The sequence below is a fragment of the Haliotis rubra genome, unplaced genomic scaffold, assembly GCF_003918875.1.
Source record: "Haliotis rubra isolate DU_JTF1 unplaced genomic scaffold, ASM391887v1 Scf37, whole genome shotgun sequence".
NCBI classification, from domain to species: Eukaryota; Metazoa; Mollusca; class Gastropoda; order Lepetellida; family Haliotidae; genus Haliotis; species Haliotis rubra.
Window position 1 is genome coordinate 1,399,123 of NW_025767046.1, and position 18,340 is coordinate 1,417,462.

At 41.1% G+C, this 18,340-nt stretch overlaps 1 protein-coding gene across 1 annotated transcript; it reads right to left on the reverse strand.

Annotated features, from left to right (window-relative positions):
• Positions 1–214: 214 nt before the first annotated feature.
• LOC124285853 lies at positions 215–17,876 on the reverse strand. The gene is made up of 27 exons (XM_046722128.1): positions 17,761–17,876; positions 16,859–16,912; positions 16,557–16,717; positions 16,195–16,443; positions 15,931–16,083; positions 15,358–15,812; positions 15,075–15,240; positions 14,652–14,981; positions 14,013–14,540; positions 13,557–13,900; positions 13,270–13,452; positions 12,514–12,775; positions 12,171–12,318; positions 11,746–12,006; positions 11,358–11,630; positions 11,004–11,247; positions 10,434–10,650; positions 4,379–10,093; positions 3,688–4,026; positions 3,156–3,321; positions 2,551–3,007; positions 2,310–2,457; positions 1,992–2,112; positions 1,604–1,845; positions 1,124–1,435; positions 939–1,013; positions 215–421 (listed from the first exon to the last, which is right to left on the reverse strand). Exons 1-27 carry the CDS (start codon positions 17,813–17,815, stop codon positions 359–361), a joined length of 11,721 nt encoding a protein of 3,906 aa, XP_046578084.1. The 5' UTR covers positions 17,816–17,876; the 3' UTR covers positions 215–358.
• Between the last annotated feature and the right edge of the window lie 464 nt (positions 17,877–18,340).

Consider the following 18,340-nt stretch of genomic DNA (forward strand, 5'->3'; position numbering starts at 1 on the left):
ATGTACATAGAAACGGCAAAAATCTTTCCACTGTCGTCAGGAATCTCTGCTATATCATGAGTATGTGTTTGTTTCACACCGCATTCAGCAGTATTCCATCTGTAAGACGCGTTCTACAAACAATCGACCAGAAAATCCAGTGATTGCATCAGTGGAAATTAGCCATTCTCAAGCCATTAGCCAAGCGCAAAGAGTCCTTTGCGTAGATTTGCGCAAAGGTAAATGTTTTATTTTCAAATGATGCAATATATTGAACATAAAGATCACTCAATGACAACTGTACATTATGCACAATACAATAAATAAATTATTCACATATTACAACAATCTCAAGATCATTTGGGGACAGGCCAGATGTTCAGTTGCTCCTGTTTCGGTAACGGCGGCGTTGACGAAGTGACTTCTTCTTCCTCATGAACTCCTGCAACATATATGACAAATGGATATGACACATCTTTACATCTTTACCGTCTTTACATTGAATAACTCAGGGATTCACTCATCTCAAAACTGAGCCATCATTACATGTAACGCATACACGCCAAAGGGGCACAACTCTGCACTTGCAACAAGTATGGCTACAGGAACACTAGCGTTTTGGGTTTCTCCGTTTTGTTTGTTGTTTAACGCCGCACAGAGCAATATTTAGAGCGGTATTTAAATAATCGAGTCTGAACCAGACAATCCAGTCATCAACAGCATGAACATAGATCAATTAGGATACGATGACATCTGTCATCAAAGTTAGCAAACCTGACAACCCGATCCCATCAGTCGCTTTTTATGACAAGCATGGGTTCCTGAAGACCAATGTTAACCCGGACGTTCACCGGTGGTTTGGTATGGATGTGCACTGTGGTGTATTTCATTTTCAACTATTCTCCATTTCACGTTGTAGTAAGAAGATTGATGTGCCAATAATTTAAAATTCTACTTACATTAAGTTCTTCAGTGAACTCCTCATCGCCTGGTTTGGTTTGATTTGCAGATCTCCATTTGATGTTGGGCATGTACTGAAACACAGTAAAATACAAGTAGATTAGTGTTGAACTGATTGTTTTATTTTAGGTCGATTTGACTCATTTCCTGTACCTGGGAACGAATGCGCACGAAAATCACACACCTTATCGTAGTATTGTTGGATGGTCTCTCTGTCTGGAGTGTATCGGTCTACAGCATTCCTGACTCTGTCAACATAGGCGTCCATGTCGGGAAGAGAGTCCAGAGACTTGAGTGGAATGGGCAGGTACACATCCATCTGGATTTCACCATGTTCGGGATCCCACACAGTGACCTTGGATTTCTCCAGAAAGTTCAGGTACTGACTGTATTTCTGGATCTCCTCATCAACCATCTCCTTGATGATCTCATAGAGGCTGTGGATATGCTTTTGTAGATTCTCCTCCACCTGCCAGTAGTTGTATGCCCACACACCCTGAAGGAACGTTGCATGTCATTAGTATGACCTAATCAAGCATTCAGGATTTATGTTAGACTGACTTGGGTATATATGTATTCTTAAGAAGCATTAGATCCTATAATTAGCAACCAGCAAGTTTTAATTAACTTTAGCAGTTGATGACAATTTTGTTTTTCAGATTACCTCTTGGTAAACGTTGTTGGCCAGAGATCTCATGTGCTTGACATTTTCATGTTCCAGAACATTGGCCAGATTACTGTTGATCATCTCACGGGTATGGTAGATGGCAGAGTTGTATTTCTCGGGGATGTTCAAACCGTGCACTCGCTCCTGGAGCATTGTGATGTACCTTTGGTAATCAATGTCTGATATTCTCTCTTTGAGGGCAACAAGTCTGGGGTGGTTGTTGATTCTCTTCATGGAATCTGCAAACACAAAATCCAAAATACTCACTTAACACTTTACGATAGAGAAAGCTTTCTTTCGTTTTTCGCCATCACTTCACGTAATCACAAATAGATATACAGTGGTATTGTAGAGCTCCATACTTTCTGACAACATAAACTTATACCTTTAACTCCATCCTGGATTCTTTGAGCTTGGAACTGGTATTGTTCTTTGAGGGCGTTCAGTTGGTCATCAATCTTGCTTATAATCTCAACAGCATATCCCACACCGTGATCGATGACAGTCTACAAAACACAAAACCCTTCATCAAGCCAGTTGTTTTTGTAAAGACCTAAAATCAATGGATGGGAAGACATCTTTGACTGCAAATCATTAGTTCCAAATTCACTGGTTGGATATCCATCAAATAAATGTAAAGAGTTAGTATGCATGACTGTATTTTGATGTCCTTTACCATTGAATGTGGATCAGGAAGTTTTACCTTTAGTTTGGTAAGGGACTGGAAAACCAACTCTTGGTACTCTCTGTTGATTGGGTAGTTCTTCAGTTCCTCCAGGTAAGATGTCATTGCCTCGCTGATCTCAGCAAACGTGGCTTTTGTAGCAGTGACGAAATTCTTGTAGCTCTCACTGTTAAAATTGCGGAAAAAGGATATACCAAATCTCACAAGAATTTCTTCAAAACTATACCTACATCTGGTAAAATGACAAATAATTACTTACAACGCTGATAGGAATGTGTCTCCCATGTCTGCAATGTAGAGGTCGTTTCGGCTGTACATGCGTCTGATGTCACGTTTGATGTTATCTAGCTGAGCCTCAATGCTTTCCATCTCTCTCTCAATGAGTGTTACGAAAGGGGCAATGTCCTCACTGAAAGCTGCTGCAATTCGATGGTATTTTCCACTGATTTCCCGTCCAACAGATTCATAGAGGTCATGGAATTCACTCTTTGCCTCCTGCCCAAACCTCCGAACCTTGCCAGTCAAGTAATCTTGGATTTCCCGAACAACTTCTGGCCTCCAGGAAATCCTGGTGTGGAGGATTCTTGATGTATTAAGGCGAACGAACACAAGGCTGTCTGTGACTTGTCCACTGCTGCTTGCACTATACAGCTCAGCTTTTACTGCAGTGGAGTTGATGTAGTTGGCATGCAAGTTGATGGTGTTATCTGGGTTGTCTGAAAATCAAAGCACACCAAAAAATAATGTCACCAAAGCGGGTGAGTAAACTTTAAACAAATTGTGACATACATCAAGAGAAAGGTTACAGCAAATGTATAATTTTAGTGATACGAAACAACAATAAGGTTTGGTTCATGTAATTACCAAGATCATAGTTCGTCTGGAAGTCAACAAATCTCCTCTCCTTGTCAAAGGTCATCACACATTTGAGGCTGCGGTCATCACCATAATTGTTGCTGATTCTAAGACGATATGGGTTGGTGGTATCAACCTCTCCTGACAGAGTCATCGTTGTCAAAGGGGACATCATCTATGGAAACGCAATGAACATCTACAATTGTGTCCTTTTTAGTACCACTATCACATCAACATGGAATATTTGGACCCACTTCCTTTATAAATGTAAAAGGACATGATAAAAGCCTTGTGGCTAGTATGATTTCTTTCATAAGCTTAGGAAACTTGGAAGGTCTTTCAGCGGAAGCCAGCATATCGATGCGCGTTAGAAGAATTCTCGAACATTTTCATCAAATATTAACCTGCAGCTCAGAAAATCAAGGAGGATTTCATAATGATCATGTATAACACCACTTTTCCCATACTCTACATATTGGCAGCTATAGTTTTCCAAATAACTGATGTAATTAGTTTGTATCCAAAATGTACTGCAGCTGACCTGAAGATCAAGTTGCTTTCTGAGCCGGTTGATTTCACCACGAAGGGCAAAGTTCTTTCGCTCACGCCTGGCAGTTAGGTATTTGACATCCATACCACTGGTGTACTTGTTACTGGACATGCCAATATTGGATGTCAGCCTCACATCAACATCAGTGTAGGGGTGGGAAACCTCCATTGTCATGCTGTAGTTCTTGTTGGAGTAGCCATATGATATATCCTCAACTTTGGAGCTCAGAGTTAGCGTTTTTCTGGAGTCTGAAGAGTAAGAGAGTTCTGTCTTGCCGTCAAAGAGGGTTCGCCCATCATTCAATGTCAGCTCAGTATCAACCTTGATATCCTGTAATGAAAGTCAGATGCACGTTGAAATATCTTACGTTACTTTTTATTGAAGCACAGACACACAACAATGGGATACATGTGGTCTCACCTCAGCCAAGTGAGTTTGTTCAAACTTGACTCTGTTCACCCAGCAGAAAATGGGTACCCGCTGGGATAAGTCATGTGACTAATAATCTAGCGCCTCACTGGCAGGTTGGGTTATCCAGGATAATTATAGTCAGAGTGTTAGTACTATGAGCATTAGCCTAGTGAATGGAGTTTTAGCGCATTATAAATGCACAATTATAATGGTCTGAACAGTAACGAAATGCAGCTTCATTTTGGACAGAATAAAAATCATTTGTACCCACCTTTCCGATGGAAGGCAGTCTCAGGCTAAGTTCGGCCCTCTTTTTGATGTCACTGGGAGAAAGAACAGCTGTAATACCAATTTGTTTCGTCTGATCACGAGCAGCATCCCAGAAAAATGTACCATCCACTACCTTTTTCCCACTGGCATTGCTGAATGACCCATCCATTTTGAATCCCCGCACAGGAGTTCCCAGGCGTAGTGAACCATCGTACAGTGTGTTGTATCTGCGACTCTTATCCGTCAGGTCCAGATCATAGGAGAACATCTGTCCAGCATCTTCATTCCAAATAAGCTGACCAACACTTTTGGTCTGTCTTCCACTCTTGGCAATTGTACCAGTGACACCGAGTGTTCTAGCAGGGTGAATCAATTTGATTGTCATGGCCTTGTCGATGGTGTTTGCTGCACTTTGGTCATTGAGAGATGTTTGGAATCTGACATTGCTCTCTGGTTCATCTCTATCCCAGTTGACAAACAGCTCAGTGTCGATGTTCCTGTCTCCAAACTCACCAGACACTGTGTACTGCATTGCTCTTGGCTTTCTGAATGTAATGATGCTTTCATGTTTGTTTGCCTTGTTGTACTCCATGTCAACATCCAGGACAGTCCTTCCATTGTAGTCAGCTTCAATCGTCTGAGTTGACCTTTCATTCCCTCGACTGTGTTCGATTTTCAGTGCTCCTTCCCTCAACATTTCGAAAGGTGTAGACAGAGAAGCATCTGCAGAGAGTTGTTTCTCCGCAAAGTCGCTTGAGTATAAGTAGGATCCGTCCAGAACAATCTGTTTTCTTGGTGCCCAGGCCGCTACAATGTGGGACCTTTGTCTGCTACTTCTCAAACTGTTTTCAACAGAGAGTTTTATGTTGTCTGTCAGAGATATTAAAGCATCCATTTCAACTGGAGATGTGTAGTGTAGGGAAGCTTCTCCAGAAACTGTACTAATGAGTGGAGATCTCATGTCCAGTGTAGACCGGAAATTCTTCCATTCCCCAGTATGGGTGATTGAAATTTCATTGTTTCTAAGGGATTCCAGGGGCGTTTTAAGTGTGGCTGTGGCTGTCATTGGTGATGTCGAGAGGTCAATTGTAGAATCCAGAGCAACTGTATTCTTTCTTCCTGCACTTATCTTGCTGACCAAGACATACCTTTTCATGGATGTTTCCAAAGACCCAGATGCAGACATTTCCCTGAGGCCAGTAAAGGGGGTCCTAGCTTTCAGCATTATTTCATATTTGGGTGACATACTTGCACTCATTTCGGCACTTATCTTTCTTTGTGCCCCATACTCAACATCAGCATTGCACTTGATAGAGTTACTGTCTCCTCTGTGCCTGAATTCAACCTTTGTAAACTCTAAACCGTTAAATGGAGTAGTGACTTCAATACTCGACAGGATTCGTCTCAACTTATTGTTCATGTGGCTGATTTTTCCAGATAGTTCTCTTCCGTCCATGTACCGAATAGTTCCTTGTGATGAAAACTTGTTCAGGTCTCCAGAGTGATCAAACGTGAGTGCAAGATCTCTGAAGGACTCGAAAGGAGTATCAACACTGACCTCACCACGAATGCTGCCAACGGATCTAAGAGCTGCTTTCATGTTAATGTTTTGGTCACCATAGGTTGCTGTGAGGAAGGCTGTAAGATCCTCAAGTCGTCCATCCTTCCCAAGTTTGAGGGCATAGTTGTTTCCAAATCCAGACATACTGTACGCAACATTACTGTCCATCTTGATAGCAAGATTTTCCATGTTGAATGCAACATTTCCTGTGAGTGTTGCATCTTGACCCATGTTGGCAGACACCTGGCTTTTAAAGTTGGAAAATATGCCATTATGATCGATGTTGAATGTTATTTCCTGTGTGTATGGGTTTCTCAGTATAAAGGCAGTAACAAGACGTCTTCCTGTGAAACGGTTGTTCAGAGATACCTCAGAAACTGAATCACGTAGAGAAATCTGTGCGCCTGTCCTGAGATTACTTAGAGTGCCTTCTCTGTTTGCTTTAATTTTAAGACTCTCATAACCTTCCATGTTTGTGCGGATGACAAGGTCCACTTTGCTTGACTCTCCATGCATGAAACTGGAATCAGCAGTCATGGTCTTTCCAGCCATCTCAAACTCTGCATGGCTTTTGCAGTTACCGAGTGGGCCTTCATGGGTGATAATCAGTTTGGATTCTTCAAAGGACTGGAAGGGTGTTCTGACGTCAGCTGACATCTCTACCTTAGGGGAATTCATTGCAGAAACGTCTGCTGTAAGTTTCTTGCCTTGTCCATATTGAACTCCTGCATTAGCTGTTATTTTTGTATCACTCAGTGTGTGACGGTAAGTAGCTGATTGGGAGCCAGTAAATGGTGTTCTGATCTCTGCCTTAGTATCAATCCATTTAAGGCCATCATGAGAGAATGCAACATTACCCTCAGCAGATTGTCCATCCATGTACCTGATGACGCCCTCGCTGTTGAATCTGTTGATGTTCCCTGAATGTTTGACTGTCACACCAATATCTCTAAATGGCTCAAAGGGTGTTTGGATTGTAAGACTTCCATCTATGTCTGTGATCATCTTCAACGCTCCTCTGATTTCAATACGCTCGCCATTATATTCTCCAGTCAGTTGGCTGTTCATGTTGTTTACTTGTCCTTCTTTGTGGAATGTTAACCTCATGTTCCTGCTGCCCTGGTCGCATTTTGATGCAAGGTTTGTATTAAAATCAATGGTTGATTTCCTGAGGGTAAATCCTGTTTGAGATGACATGGAATATTTGCTACCAACAGACCCTCCTACTTTAGTTGTAAAGCTTGTGAGTTGGCCGTTGTGATCAACTGACATATGGATGTCATCGATGAATGGTGTTTTGATCAGAAGGACAGAATCAAGTGATGAGGATGTCAACCTGTTGGTGAAAGTGGCTTCAATTTCCTGTGCATCAGCATATGTCAGAGCTAAACCTGATTCCAGGCTCCTTATTCCTCCTCTCCTGTAGATCGACGCTTTGGTCATCTCAAAGTTGGTAAACGGTGTCTTCAGTGTGAAGGAACCCTTTGTTTTATCTCCATGTTCAAATTTAATGTCCATTTCACTTTGGCCATACCCGTTAAATTGCAGCTCTGCATGACTCTTGAAGTCAGTTGGTTCACCTTCATGCCGAATAGAGGCTAATAGTTGAGAGAAACTATCGAAGGGACTGTAAAGCACGATAGATCCATCAATTCCGTTGTTCCATTTCAGATTGAAACGTCCTGCTACTGTTTTATAGGGTGCATATGTTACTTCAAAATCAGAGACGACACCTCGACGGCGGAGGACATGGTTTAAAGTTACAGAAACGTGCTCAATGTTTTCAAGTGGTGCGCTGAGGCTTACATCTAGATGAATATTTTCCAGTGAATTCAGTTTATATGTGACATCAAGGAACATTTTCTGCTGAGGGTGGTACTCGACCTCTATACGAGAGTGCCTCTTGCCATTGTTCTGTTTCTGGCTGGAGAGGATCATCTGCATATATCGAAGTGTTTCCAAGGGAGTATCGATTCTGACTTTTCCTGAAACATCTGAATTGGCATAGTTCCAGTTCATTACTGCAGCATACTTTCCAGTGATTGGCTGAATTTCAAAATCTGCTCGACTGTCAAAGGTCATGAGTCCACCACTATACTCGATTCCTGTATCCAGCACTCTCAGGTCATCAAAAGGTGTCTTTAGAGTTACTCTTGCCTTCTTTATCATTCCAGTGTTGATATGGGATTCCAGTTCAATGGATTGTCTGGGAGCATAATCTAGAAGAGCATGTGACAGCCATTCACTATTTTCATATTTGTTAGACGCCTTCAACAGAATGTTTCTGAAGTTTTTGAATGGAGTGGTAATTCGAAGCTCACCATCAAGATTCTCAATTGATGCAAGATCAATAGACCCATCTGCCGAAATCATTTCACGTGGTGCCCATTCAAACTCAACATGGCTAGACATTGGGTAAGAGTTGTATCTTGAGTTCAATTTTCCTTTCAGGTCATGTGTGCTTGGTGTAGTAATGATAAAGTCAAACTCTGCCAATTCCACTGATCGCCTGTAGTTGATCTCACTTGAGGCGAGGATGGATTTTTCCTTCTTGAAATGAGCAATGCTGCGGATATATCCTCTGCCAAATGCATTGCTCAAAGAGATGTCAATATCCCTCACAGGTTCCCAGGGTGTTTGAAGGAGAAGACCTCCGGTTGTAGTGTATCTTGCAGAAGAGTCATGATTCCCATACAGGTCGAAATGAACTCTTCTTCCTCTTCCCCATTCGGAAGTTAAAGTGGTCTTCAAATCCCTTCCTGTGTTTTTGTGAGTCCATGTGCTGGCTATTCTGCGCTTTGGTGACAGAAGGATCAATTTACCCTCATTTTGGTACTGCCAACCCGTCAGAGCATGTGTCATAACAAGGTTATACTGATAGCGATCACCATTTACATCAGCTGTTAGTTCCGTCACAAATTCCCTGTTATCATCTTTGTGTTCCATCTGCACAGAGATGGACTTCATGTTGGGAATGTTGGACCTCAAAGTAAAACTGCCTTCAACATCACGATCATGTAAGTCTCCTTTGTTTCGAGCAGAGAGGGTGACTGCAGCATTTCTTCCTTCAATGGCCCCGTTGATGTTGGTATTCAGCTGTTGGTCTGACATGGAATGGTCCAGCTTGGCATTCATTCGTCTGTATCCTTTGAAGGGTGAAGTAGCTGTTATACTCAGATCAAAGCTCCTGGGGGAGTATGGCTTCTTCAAAACAATGGCACCATTGATTGCATTTGATCCCAATTCCAATTTGGCTGTTGAGCTGTACCGTTTGGGAAGATTATCAACACTCATTTCAGCTGACATCGATTCATACTTCTTGAAAGGCGTTTTCATTCTGATAGAGCCTTTAATATTCCGACTGCTGGTTGACAGTTTATTGTTGTACGTTGTATCAAGAGAGATCTGTTTCTTAGATGACCAGGAGAAGTCAGCATGGGACATCGTGTCATCTCCACCTTGGTGTTTAACGTTCAGTTTTAGGACTCGTGATGGATATTTCAGTGATAGAGATGAATCAATATCATTGACTGATTTGTAGTCAAGGCTTCCTTGTAGATTCACTTTCTGCTGATTGTCCTTGTCAGCATCCCATTTAGCATCAACGGATCCAGCATAAATACTTCCCCTTTTACCACCTTCTACTTCGACAATGATGTGGCGGGCTGGGTAGGTAAGATCAAATGACCATTTTCCTTTGGGATCTTTGGTATATTTGTAGGCTGTAGCAACACCATAGGTCTTCTTGGCATGGTCCACTTTTCCCGAAACATTAAAATCTTTCATGTCGAGATCTATTTTACCCATAACCCTGGTTGGTTTCATGGAATGGAGATTGATCTGTGAATCCACACTGTGGACGGTTCCCTTTTGTTTGCTGTAAGTTGTGACAACCGTCGACTTGGTTTTGTCCAGTTTGAGAGTGATTTCATGCCTATAGTTCTTTTTCTTCTGAGTAATTTCAGTCTTCAAGTTGATATCTTTGAATGGGGAGTCCAAATTGAAGACACCAGACATTTTCAAGCCTTTCTTGCTGCTGTCCTTTAAGTTCAAGGAGGCTATTATTGCCTTTCCTTTAGCATAGTCTAGCTGCATGTTTGACAGAAGTGTATTCTTATCATGCTTGTGTTTTCCGTTCAGTCGGATGTCAACATCCTGAAACAAATATATAGACCATGGATAGAATATTTCTTTTAAAATGTAGATAACTAACATAAAATACCATATGCTCATTACCTATTCTAGACATCGTCCTAAATTATGGAGGATTCACATTGCTACAAAACAGAAGTTATCGTTTTCAGACATGGATATTCCTCAGTAATTAAGGACAATAGTGGTGATGCTGGATATTTCCTTATGGGTCGGTCTCCTGTTTGTGTCACTGTTGTCATTGATCTATATTGTTGTGTTCCAGATAAAGGTGTAGATTCATAAACAATGTCACTGTGGTTTAAAATCTGAATATTTTCAGCATTATCCATCTTTGACATACCTTTAGTGGGAATTTAGCTTTCACGTCATATCTGACATTTGCTGATTTGGCTCCCACATCATGGCTGATATCAACAGTAGTGGAGAGGGAGTTACTTGGATCCTTCTGCTTCTTTCCATACTTCAGCTGCATGTGACCTCCAGTCTGCTTTTTGTTGTGGGTGAAGTCGAGATCTGTTTCGAAGTTCCAGTCCTGGTTCCTCTTGGATACGAAGTTTCTGAAGAGACAGCAAGTATACTTCAGGTTTTGTCACAGACTGGAAATTCACACGACAAAAACATTTCCACAATCAGAAGAAATTAGAGCTAACAGTGTGATTCCGACAATATCATAAGCTATTTATGAATCACTATTCAAACACTGACGATATCAGGCGTTCATCAAATTGTGAACATATTGACCTAATGGATGCACACACTATAAATCATGCTAAGGCAAGTCGGGGATTCACATTAACTTAAACAGGATGAAGTCAAATTTTAATTATGCTTTTGAATGTTGAAACCCTGATGTTAACAACTTATCCCCAAACTTCACATAGGAGTTAAAGTAGTGTGCATTTATACTTACGCATTCAGGATATAATTCAATGTTGACTTTGTACTTCTGTTGGTAAATTTGGAACTGATATCAAATCTATTTGGCTTGATGAACTTCACGGCAGGAACACTGTAGATGACGGTAAGTGTTGAGGACCCACTATTCTTCTTCTTCAATTCGACACCACCCTCAAGTTTGACATTGACCAACTTGGATTTCACATTGACAACACCTGAGTATTTGACATTTCTCCCATCGTTGACTCCGAGTTTCCCTATAAAATATAGAAGGAGATACAGTCAAGTAAAGATCCGATGTTGGTTATTTTCCTTTTTACTTTATGGTGATTTTCAAGATTGCGAAGGATGAACAGGAAAAACTTACATTTGGCTGTGAGTGGCTTAGGAAGGACCTTGTAGACTGAGAGAGACATGTCACCTTCAAAGGATTTCTGGGACTTGTAAAGGGAGTTTCCTTTGAGGTTGATCAGTTCATACTCTGGCATTGCAACAACAAGTCTTGGGATGATTTTGATAATGGGGTGATTCTTTCCAGTGTTCCTGTTGACGAGGCTGGTGTCAATGCTGTAACCTTTTTTGTTGCCCAAATTCAGCTCAGCTGTCATGCTTTTTTCATTCTTTGTGTTCTGAAGATTGGCTACGGGGAAGAAATCATGAACCACAAGTTACTTATAAAATATTTGCCATTATGCAAGATATCTGAAAACGAAGTGCTGTGAAATATAGAATGATAAAAGTTTAAATAGACTTACATTTGAGCATGATTGGGTTGTCCCTGATTCCTTCCAGAGACAAGTCAACGTTTGCTTTCCTCGACCCCTGAGTGTTTACAGAGCCAGACAGAAGAATAACTTTGGCTCCTGGCTGTCTGATCTCGAAGCGTGGTTTGTATGTCACAGCATCTTTTCCTTTGACAATCTTCACTTGTCCCACTAAGCCATACTCATCTTTCTCATCCAACAAAAGGTTACCACCAACACCAAGCAGCTTTTTTTGGTCAGTGTCCAAATTGCCTTAAAGTAGATTCACAGGGTCTTACTTAAATAATGTACACATTATGGACGTTGGGAACTTATCATTCAATGTCCTTATGGTGATAGAAGAGCATAAATATCATTTGAACATTACTTTGCAAATGTACTTTTCCTTTGTATAAATTCCTGAAGTATTTCCTTACCTTTCGCTGTTGCCTTCTTCCAGGGAGAAACTACTTCCAGTTCAAACTCCTTGTTCTTGTAGTTGACAGTAACATCCATGGATATGGCTCTGTTAGTACTAGATCCAGGAGTGTTAAAAGCAAACTGAGCTGTGCTGGAGGCCTTGTTCTGAACATAAATGGTTAGACTTATGAAATGAAAGTATGAACGGAATCTATTTCAATAGCTCACAATGTATCCATACAATAATAATACGAACGTTTTGAAACCTTTAGTACAATATTGTTATAGACCCAATAGTCTGGCAAATATATTATCTATGTTTGTTTTGGAGTATGATACTGAAAGGAATATTACACATACCTCTGTGCGCTTTGCCAGAAATCTATAGCCACTGTGTGTGTCTCTCTTTAGAAGAGTCATGCTGTAGGAAAATGGTCCAGTGAATGGAAAGTATGGAGCTCCATTTGTTAAGGATGCATTGGCCCATTGGAATTCATTGCACAGCTCAACACCAGTAATTTGTGCAAGTCGTTCACCAGTGCAGAGCTTCAGGTCCTGACGATTATCAGTTATAAGTTTCTCTTCTTGTTCCAGGTCCCCATGAAGGGAGAAGAAGGTGGTTCTAAAACGAAGAAGAATAGTTTATTTCTAATGTACATTTTTATCAGCTGCATCCAACCTACATTTTCATTATCCTAATACGCACAGCAAGCAGACAAGCAATTAAAAAGAAAATACAAGTTGACCTTTTCACCAAAACTATTCACTTCTGTGAAGAAAGCCACAGCAACCAATGTTATTGCAAAAGATTTGAAAACGTCTTGTAGATGAAGAGGTGCATGGGTGTCCTAGTCGCCTAAGCTGCAATAATCTTCACTGCAGAGTTGCGTCCCTTGGCCAGAAACCTAGGATCATGATGTCAAATCCCACTTCAAGCCAGTTATGTTTCTAGGTCTGTCAGCACCATACCCTAGCTGGAAGGTTTCACCAAGAGGTAAACGTCTAAGACTTGAATCACTTCTTGCTTTCCTCCCTCATGGAGCTGACGTGCTAACTGGAAAACATTTCCAGCACTCAAGTACATATTAAAATTAGATATATGTGAAGGCTACATACTTGACGTCAAAGATTTCCATCTTTTGTTCCGGCAGTTCGAGTTCCGCACTAAGTATCTTGCCGCGAGTCAGTTCTACACGACCCCTCAGGGCAGTGCTGGAGTGCCAGGTGTTGAGGACGCGAAGGCCAGACTTTGTCACAAAGGCATCCATAGTCATTGTGCCAGCAATCTGTATTGCTCCACTGAAAAATAGTAAAGAAACATGCATTTTCCAAAATCATTACCTGTGGGTTAGGTACATTGTATTTATTACCATAAACCTGTCTTTAGGGTTTTGATATAATACCTTGGCTGGATAGTTCCATCAATGAGAAGACTGCGTGGCTTGGTGGAAACTTTGCGGAGATCTACTTGTCCCGAAGCCTTAAAATCGATGGTTGATGTGCCATTGACGGTGAGGTTGAGGGGAAGACCAGAGCTGGTGGGGATGATCATGCTGCTGTCCAGGATCATCATACTCTGAGTGAAGGAGTAGTCATGCTTCTTCGACATCTTGATCAGAAATTCAAGGAAGTTGAACTTGGAAGCAGACGTCAAGGACTCCATTCCCTTGAAGTGTTTGTACAACATCTCGTTTCCAAAGATCCTCATGTACATGGCACCCCGAAGTTTGTCAATGTTGGCTCGACTCTGAAAAATATCACCATTGTTAACTCATGACCTGACTTGATAGAAAATGAGCAGTGTCAAATATATTGTAGTTGTACATAAATAGTTTCTCTATGTAACAGTTCAGAATTACCTGTTCTATGTTTTTCTTGGAGTTCTTGTCACCAAAGTAGCCATAAGGTCCTAGATAGGTTTCCAGGAGGTATTCGAGGCCTTCAATACGACCACCGATTTCCAGCAAATTGATGGAGTTTCCAAAGAGATCCACTGTCAGATTCATCATTGCCGATCTAGGTATGAAAGATTTCTCAGAAAAGATTAAGTTGCTGTCGACCATGGCACCAGTGTTAAATTTCTCCAGGAAAAGAGAGCCTTCATAGTTGCGAGAATACTTCAAGGTCTCCAGATCAAATTCTCTCTTGAGGACCTTGTCTTCCAGAATGCGCCTGATTGTCTGCTTCTGAGGACTGGATGTTTCCATCAAATTGGTGAGGTGAGACCAGACGAAGGACCCAACCTGATTGGCTTTCTCTGAAGCAAGAGTTTCTTGGATTCTACTGAGGACATCTTCTGAAGGACACTGCATGAGAGCCAGATAAGCAGCAATTCTCAGCTCAGAGTCCTCCTCTCTATTTCTGAAGATGGTCATCACTTCATTTCTCTGAAATAGAAAGCATGCATTTGATATTAATCAATAAAATGGTCTTATTCGTCAGTTGTTATGCAGTAAGAAAAGTGAAGATCAAAATGGTATGAAACCAAATCAACTCACATCAGCAGAGCATGAAAGGCGACGGAAGGCTTCAACAGCTGCAACGCGAACTTCCACTGGATTTCCTTCCCTGGTGAAGCAATTTCTGATGCTGTCAACGATTCTTTCTGAGTGACCTGCATTTCCAATGGCACGTAGAGTCATCAGAATTCTGTCCAGTTTATTGTCTCTTACATAGCAGCCATAGCCAATGTTCTTCTCCAGAGTCGAAAGGATGTTAGTAACAGCCATCTCATCCGAACAGCTTGGGTTATGACTACAGTAGTTGTTGATCATAGTGGACACAGGTAGCATGGCATTCAGACTCAATTCAGGGGAATCCACAAGGTCCTATAAAAAATACCAGCAAGATTAAGAGCATTATTACTTTGCTCATGTACTAGATAAGATGTCATACATTTTAAAGGTACCATTCTGTCTTACCTTGACATTTTCAAGCATTTCTAATGTTGGATGGTGAATGAGTGCAAGTGAGGTGATCCACATTTCAGCCTGGGTTCCGGTCACGTCTTTTCTGGTCAGGAGTTCAGTCAGAAACTGAACAGCAGCGCTTGTGCTTGCCATTGGAATGGCATCAATGAAGAACTTCCTACAACAAACATTGCATCTTGTTGTTTTAAAAACAATCGCCACAGGACTATGATGCTACTTTTAAACCGGATCCATATTAGTTTCATTAACACAATAATGACATGAAGCCTCTTACATAGTGCGCTCATTGTTGTCGCTGCAAAGTGATCCTCTCTTGACCTGATTGTAGACACTTCTAATGGTACTGACATCCATGTTTCTGATAATGTAGACAAGTTCAGAAAAGAGACGTGGTGTGTCTGGTCTTATGTCTTGTGTTGTATCCCTGCAGACTTCCTGCAGCTTGTTTTCTGCCTCTCTCCTTGGTTCGGCACGTTGACCATTTCCATAAACATGTTCATAGATTAGTCCTGTACGGCTGCCGATCAGATCAGGCCTTGTTGTGACACCATATCTCTCAGACTTGAAGTTGAGTCTCTGGAGGACTTTGGTTGTGGCACCATTGGTGTCCTGAGAAAAGGGCCTGAAGGTGTGTGTCTCCGTAATAAGTGCACTCTTAAGGCGACCATTCTTGTCAAGTTCTTGCTCATTCTCGTGTGTGCTCTTCATCAGGGGCATGGACTGGATATCCTAAGGAAGATCCAACAAGCAAATACTTAGCAAGGGAACATGTGAATACCAATGTACATCATGTCGACTTATTGATGTAGCGACATAATCTGAATATAGCTTCAATAATCATACTCACTGATGGCACTCTGTATGACATGGCGCGGACAGAACTCTGGTAACCATGGCGATCGGTACATCCAAGAATGTCCTTGACTTTCTTGATTGATGTGCTGTACCATCCAGTATTGGTTACTTTGTAATCTGTATAGCAGTTGCCAGCAATGTCACTCTAGAAAATCAAATTCAGGATATGTTACATGCATACAATAACATAATAATAAGATACAATAAGCCATGAATATTTCTCTATTTAGTCAGGAGTACGAAAAGTGCGGCTTACTTCTCTGACTCTCTGGTCTCTGTCGATACGATCCATGCTGTTTTGCACAGCAGTTAGAAGACCTCTCTTGATGTTTAGAGCCCATGTAGTTTCACCATAAGTTGGACACAGTTCCTCCACCACGCCATCTTGGAACGAGAATCGAAGAGGGAATCGTTCTAAATTCCTCTTGAATTCCCCAGTTTCGTCGGCATATTTCATGGGGTTGGAGGAAGAGGGGTCAGATCGGTACACTTTGACATCACGGAGCTGAGGAGAAGAAATAGCAAATAGTGTCATAACTGGTTGAACTTCTTATCACATCATGTCTTTCTTCTTACAATGGAAACGTGTTAGTTGTATGCATTTTCTGATTTACCTACCCGAAGAGCCATTTCACACTTGGACAGCACTTCGATGTCAGCCGTTGCCCGGATACCAAGAGACGCTCGTTCACTGGAGGCTCCCTCCATGGACGTCTGTGTTTGAACGTTGTACTCAAACTCATACGTCGTCCCGGGGACGTAATTGAATTTGGATGTGCCTGGAAATAACAACGATCAGTTTCGTCAGTTAGCTTGTAATATGAGATGGATGATAAGTAAATCTTTGTTCGAATTACACTCGGAAATTTCATGAACATGCGGAAAGTGATGTGATGTGGGAAAATCCTTTACTTTCTTACCTGTGCATGATTGGGCGCACGATGTCACATCTCCTTGTCTCACACTGATAGGGCCTGTCATACAAAGGGTTCAATATAATATACACACTATAGCACATATACTCATACACTATGACACCATATACTGCCGGATAAATGTATAGATCTATACAAGAATACTGAATTTGAGGACAAAATAATAAACGTTTTCAAATCATTACTATGGCGACCTGAGACATTGATTAATATGATGCTTATAATAGCGTCTTTGGTATCTACATCAAATGTCAGAGACTGGACTATTGTCGTACAATATTTGAAAATAAGGAGTTTGTTTCCTGTCAAAGGTATAGCAAAAAGACGTTTCCCCCAATCCTTTTTTCAGGACTTCCAACATAATACCTGACGATGTTTGGGTACAATCTGAGGACAATTTGTATTTATCTAAATAAACTTTGAGGATTATTATACAGCGCTGTGGTGCTCCTCACACGTGCTTTATGAGTTCATGGCATGCGTGGAAGAAATGGAAACTAGGACTTACACCAGTAACGTTACAGTCCTTAAAGGGGCATTTCATTTGCTGCCTCTATATCGCATCACATTGATACACTATGTCGATATATTTCAATCATTTTAAAGAAGTAAATAAAAACTAACATTTTTTTGCTGTAAAACAATGAAAAAATAGCTTTAATTTCTCTGAGATAGACATCAACGTTGCAATTTCTGTGCAATTAAACAAACAACAAACACAACATTAATAAGTTTAGTAGATTTCATTAAAGTAAAATGCATTCAGGAACCATTTGTCAACGTTCAACCAATGGAATGCTATTCACATATACTCAACCCTGTCACTCCATATTCTCCTAACTTCAGTGTTAAACCATCAGTGAGAGAACGTAATAATTTTAGCCTACCTGCATTGGCCGTGGCCAGTATGGCGCTGAGTACCAGTAGGAAGCTGGCCTCCATGGTGTGAAGCTCGGAGATGTACTAGCTAAGCTTGAGTCTCCGGTGGAGGTGCCCGCTCTTATATACCTACAATTTCTGGACAGTCAGCGGTCAAAAGTCAATCTATTGTCATCGCTTACTGCGCATCTTGTTATAAGAAACGTTTATTTAATGTATTTTCGAAAATCATGTATTCAACTGAATACGTTTGACTGTGACTTACACACAGGATCAATATGGCATGTCATAGCAAGAGATATGTAATTGCGTGAACAGCGCGTGCATTTGCTGATTGCTGATAGTGTTACCTCGGTAAGCAATTATGAAAATAGTTTTGTTTTGTTTCTGTGTGTGTACAATTTAGTACCCTTTTCAGAACATCTCCAGTTTGCTATGAAATAACAAACACAAGGTTATATCGTATTAAGACCTTATTTCCTGTGAGTGAGTGAGTGAGTGAATGAATGTAGTTTTACGCTGCACTCAGCTATATGGCGGTAGTCTGTAATGAATCGAGTCGGGACCAGACAATCCAGTGATCAACAG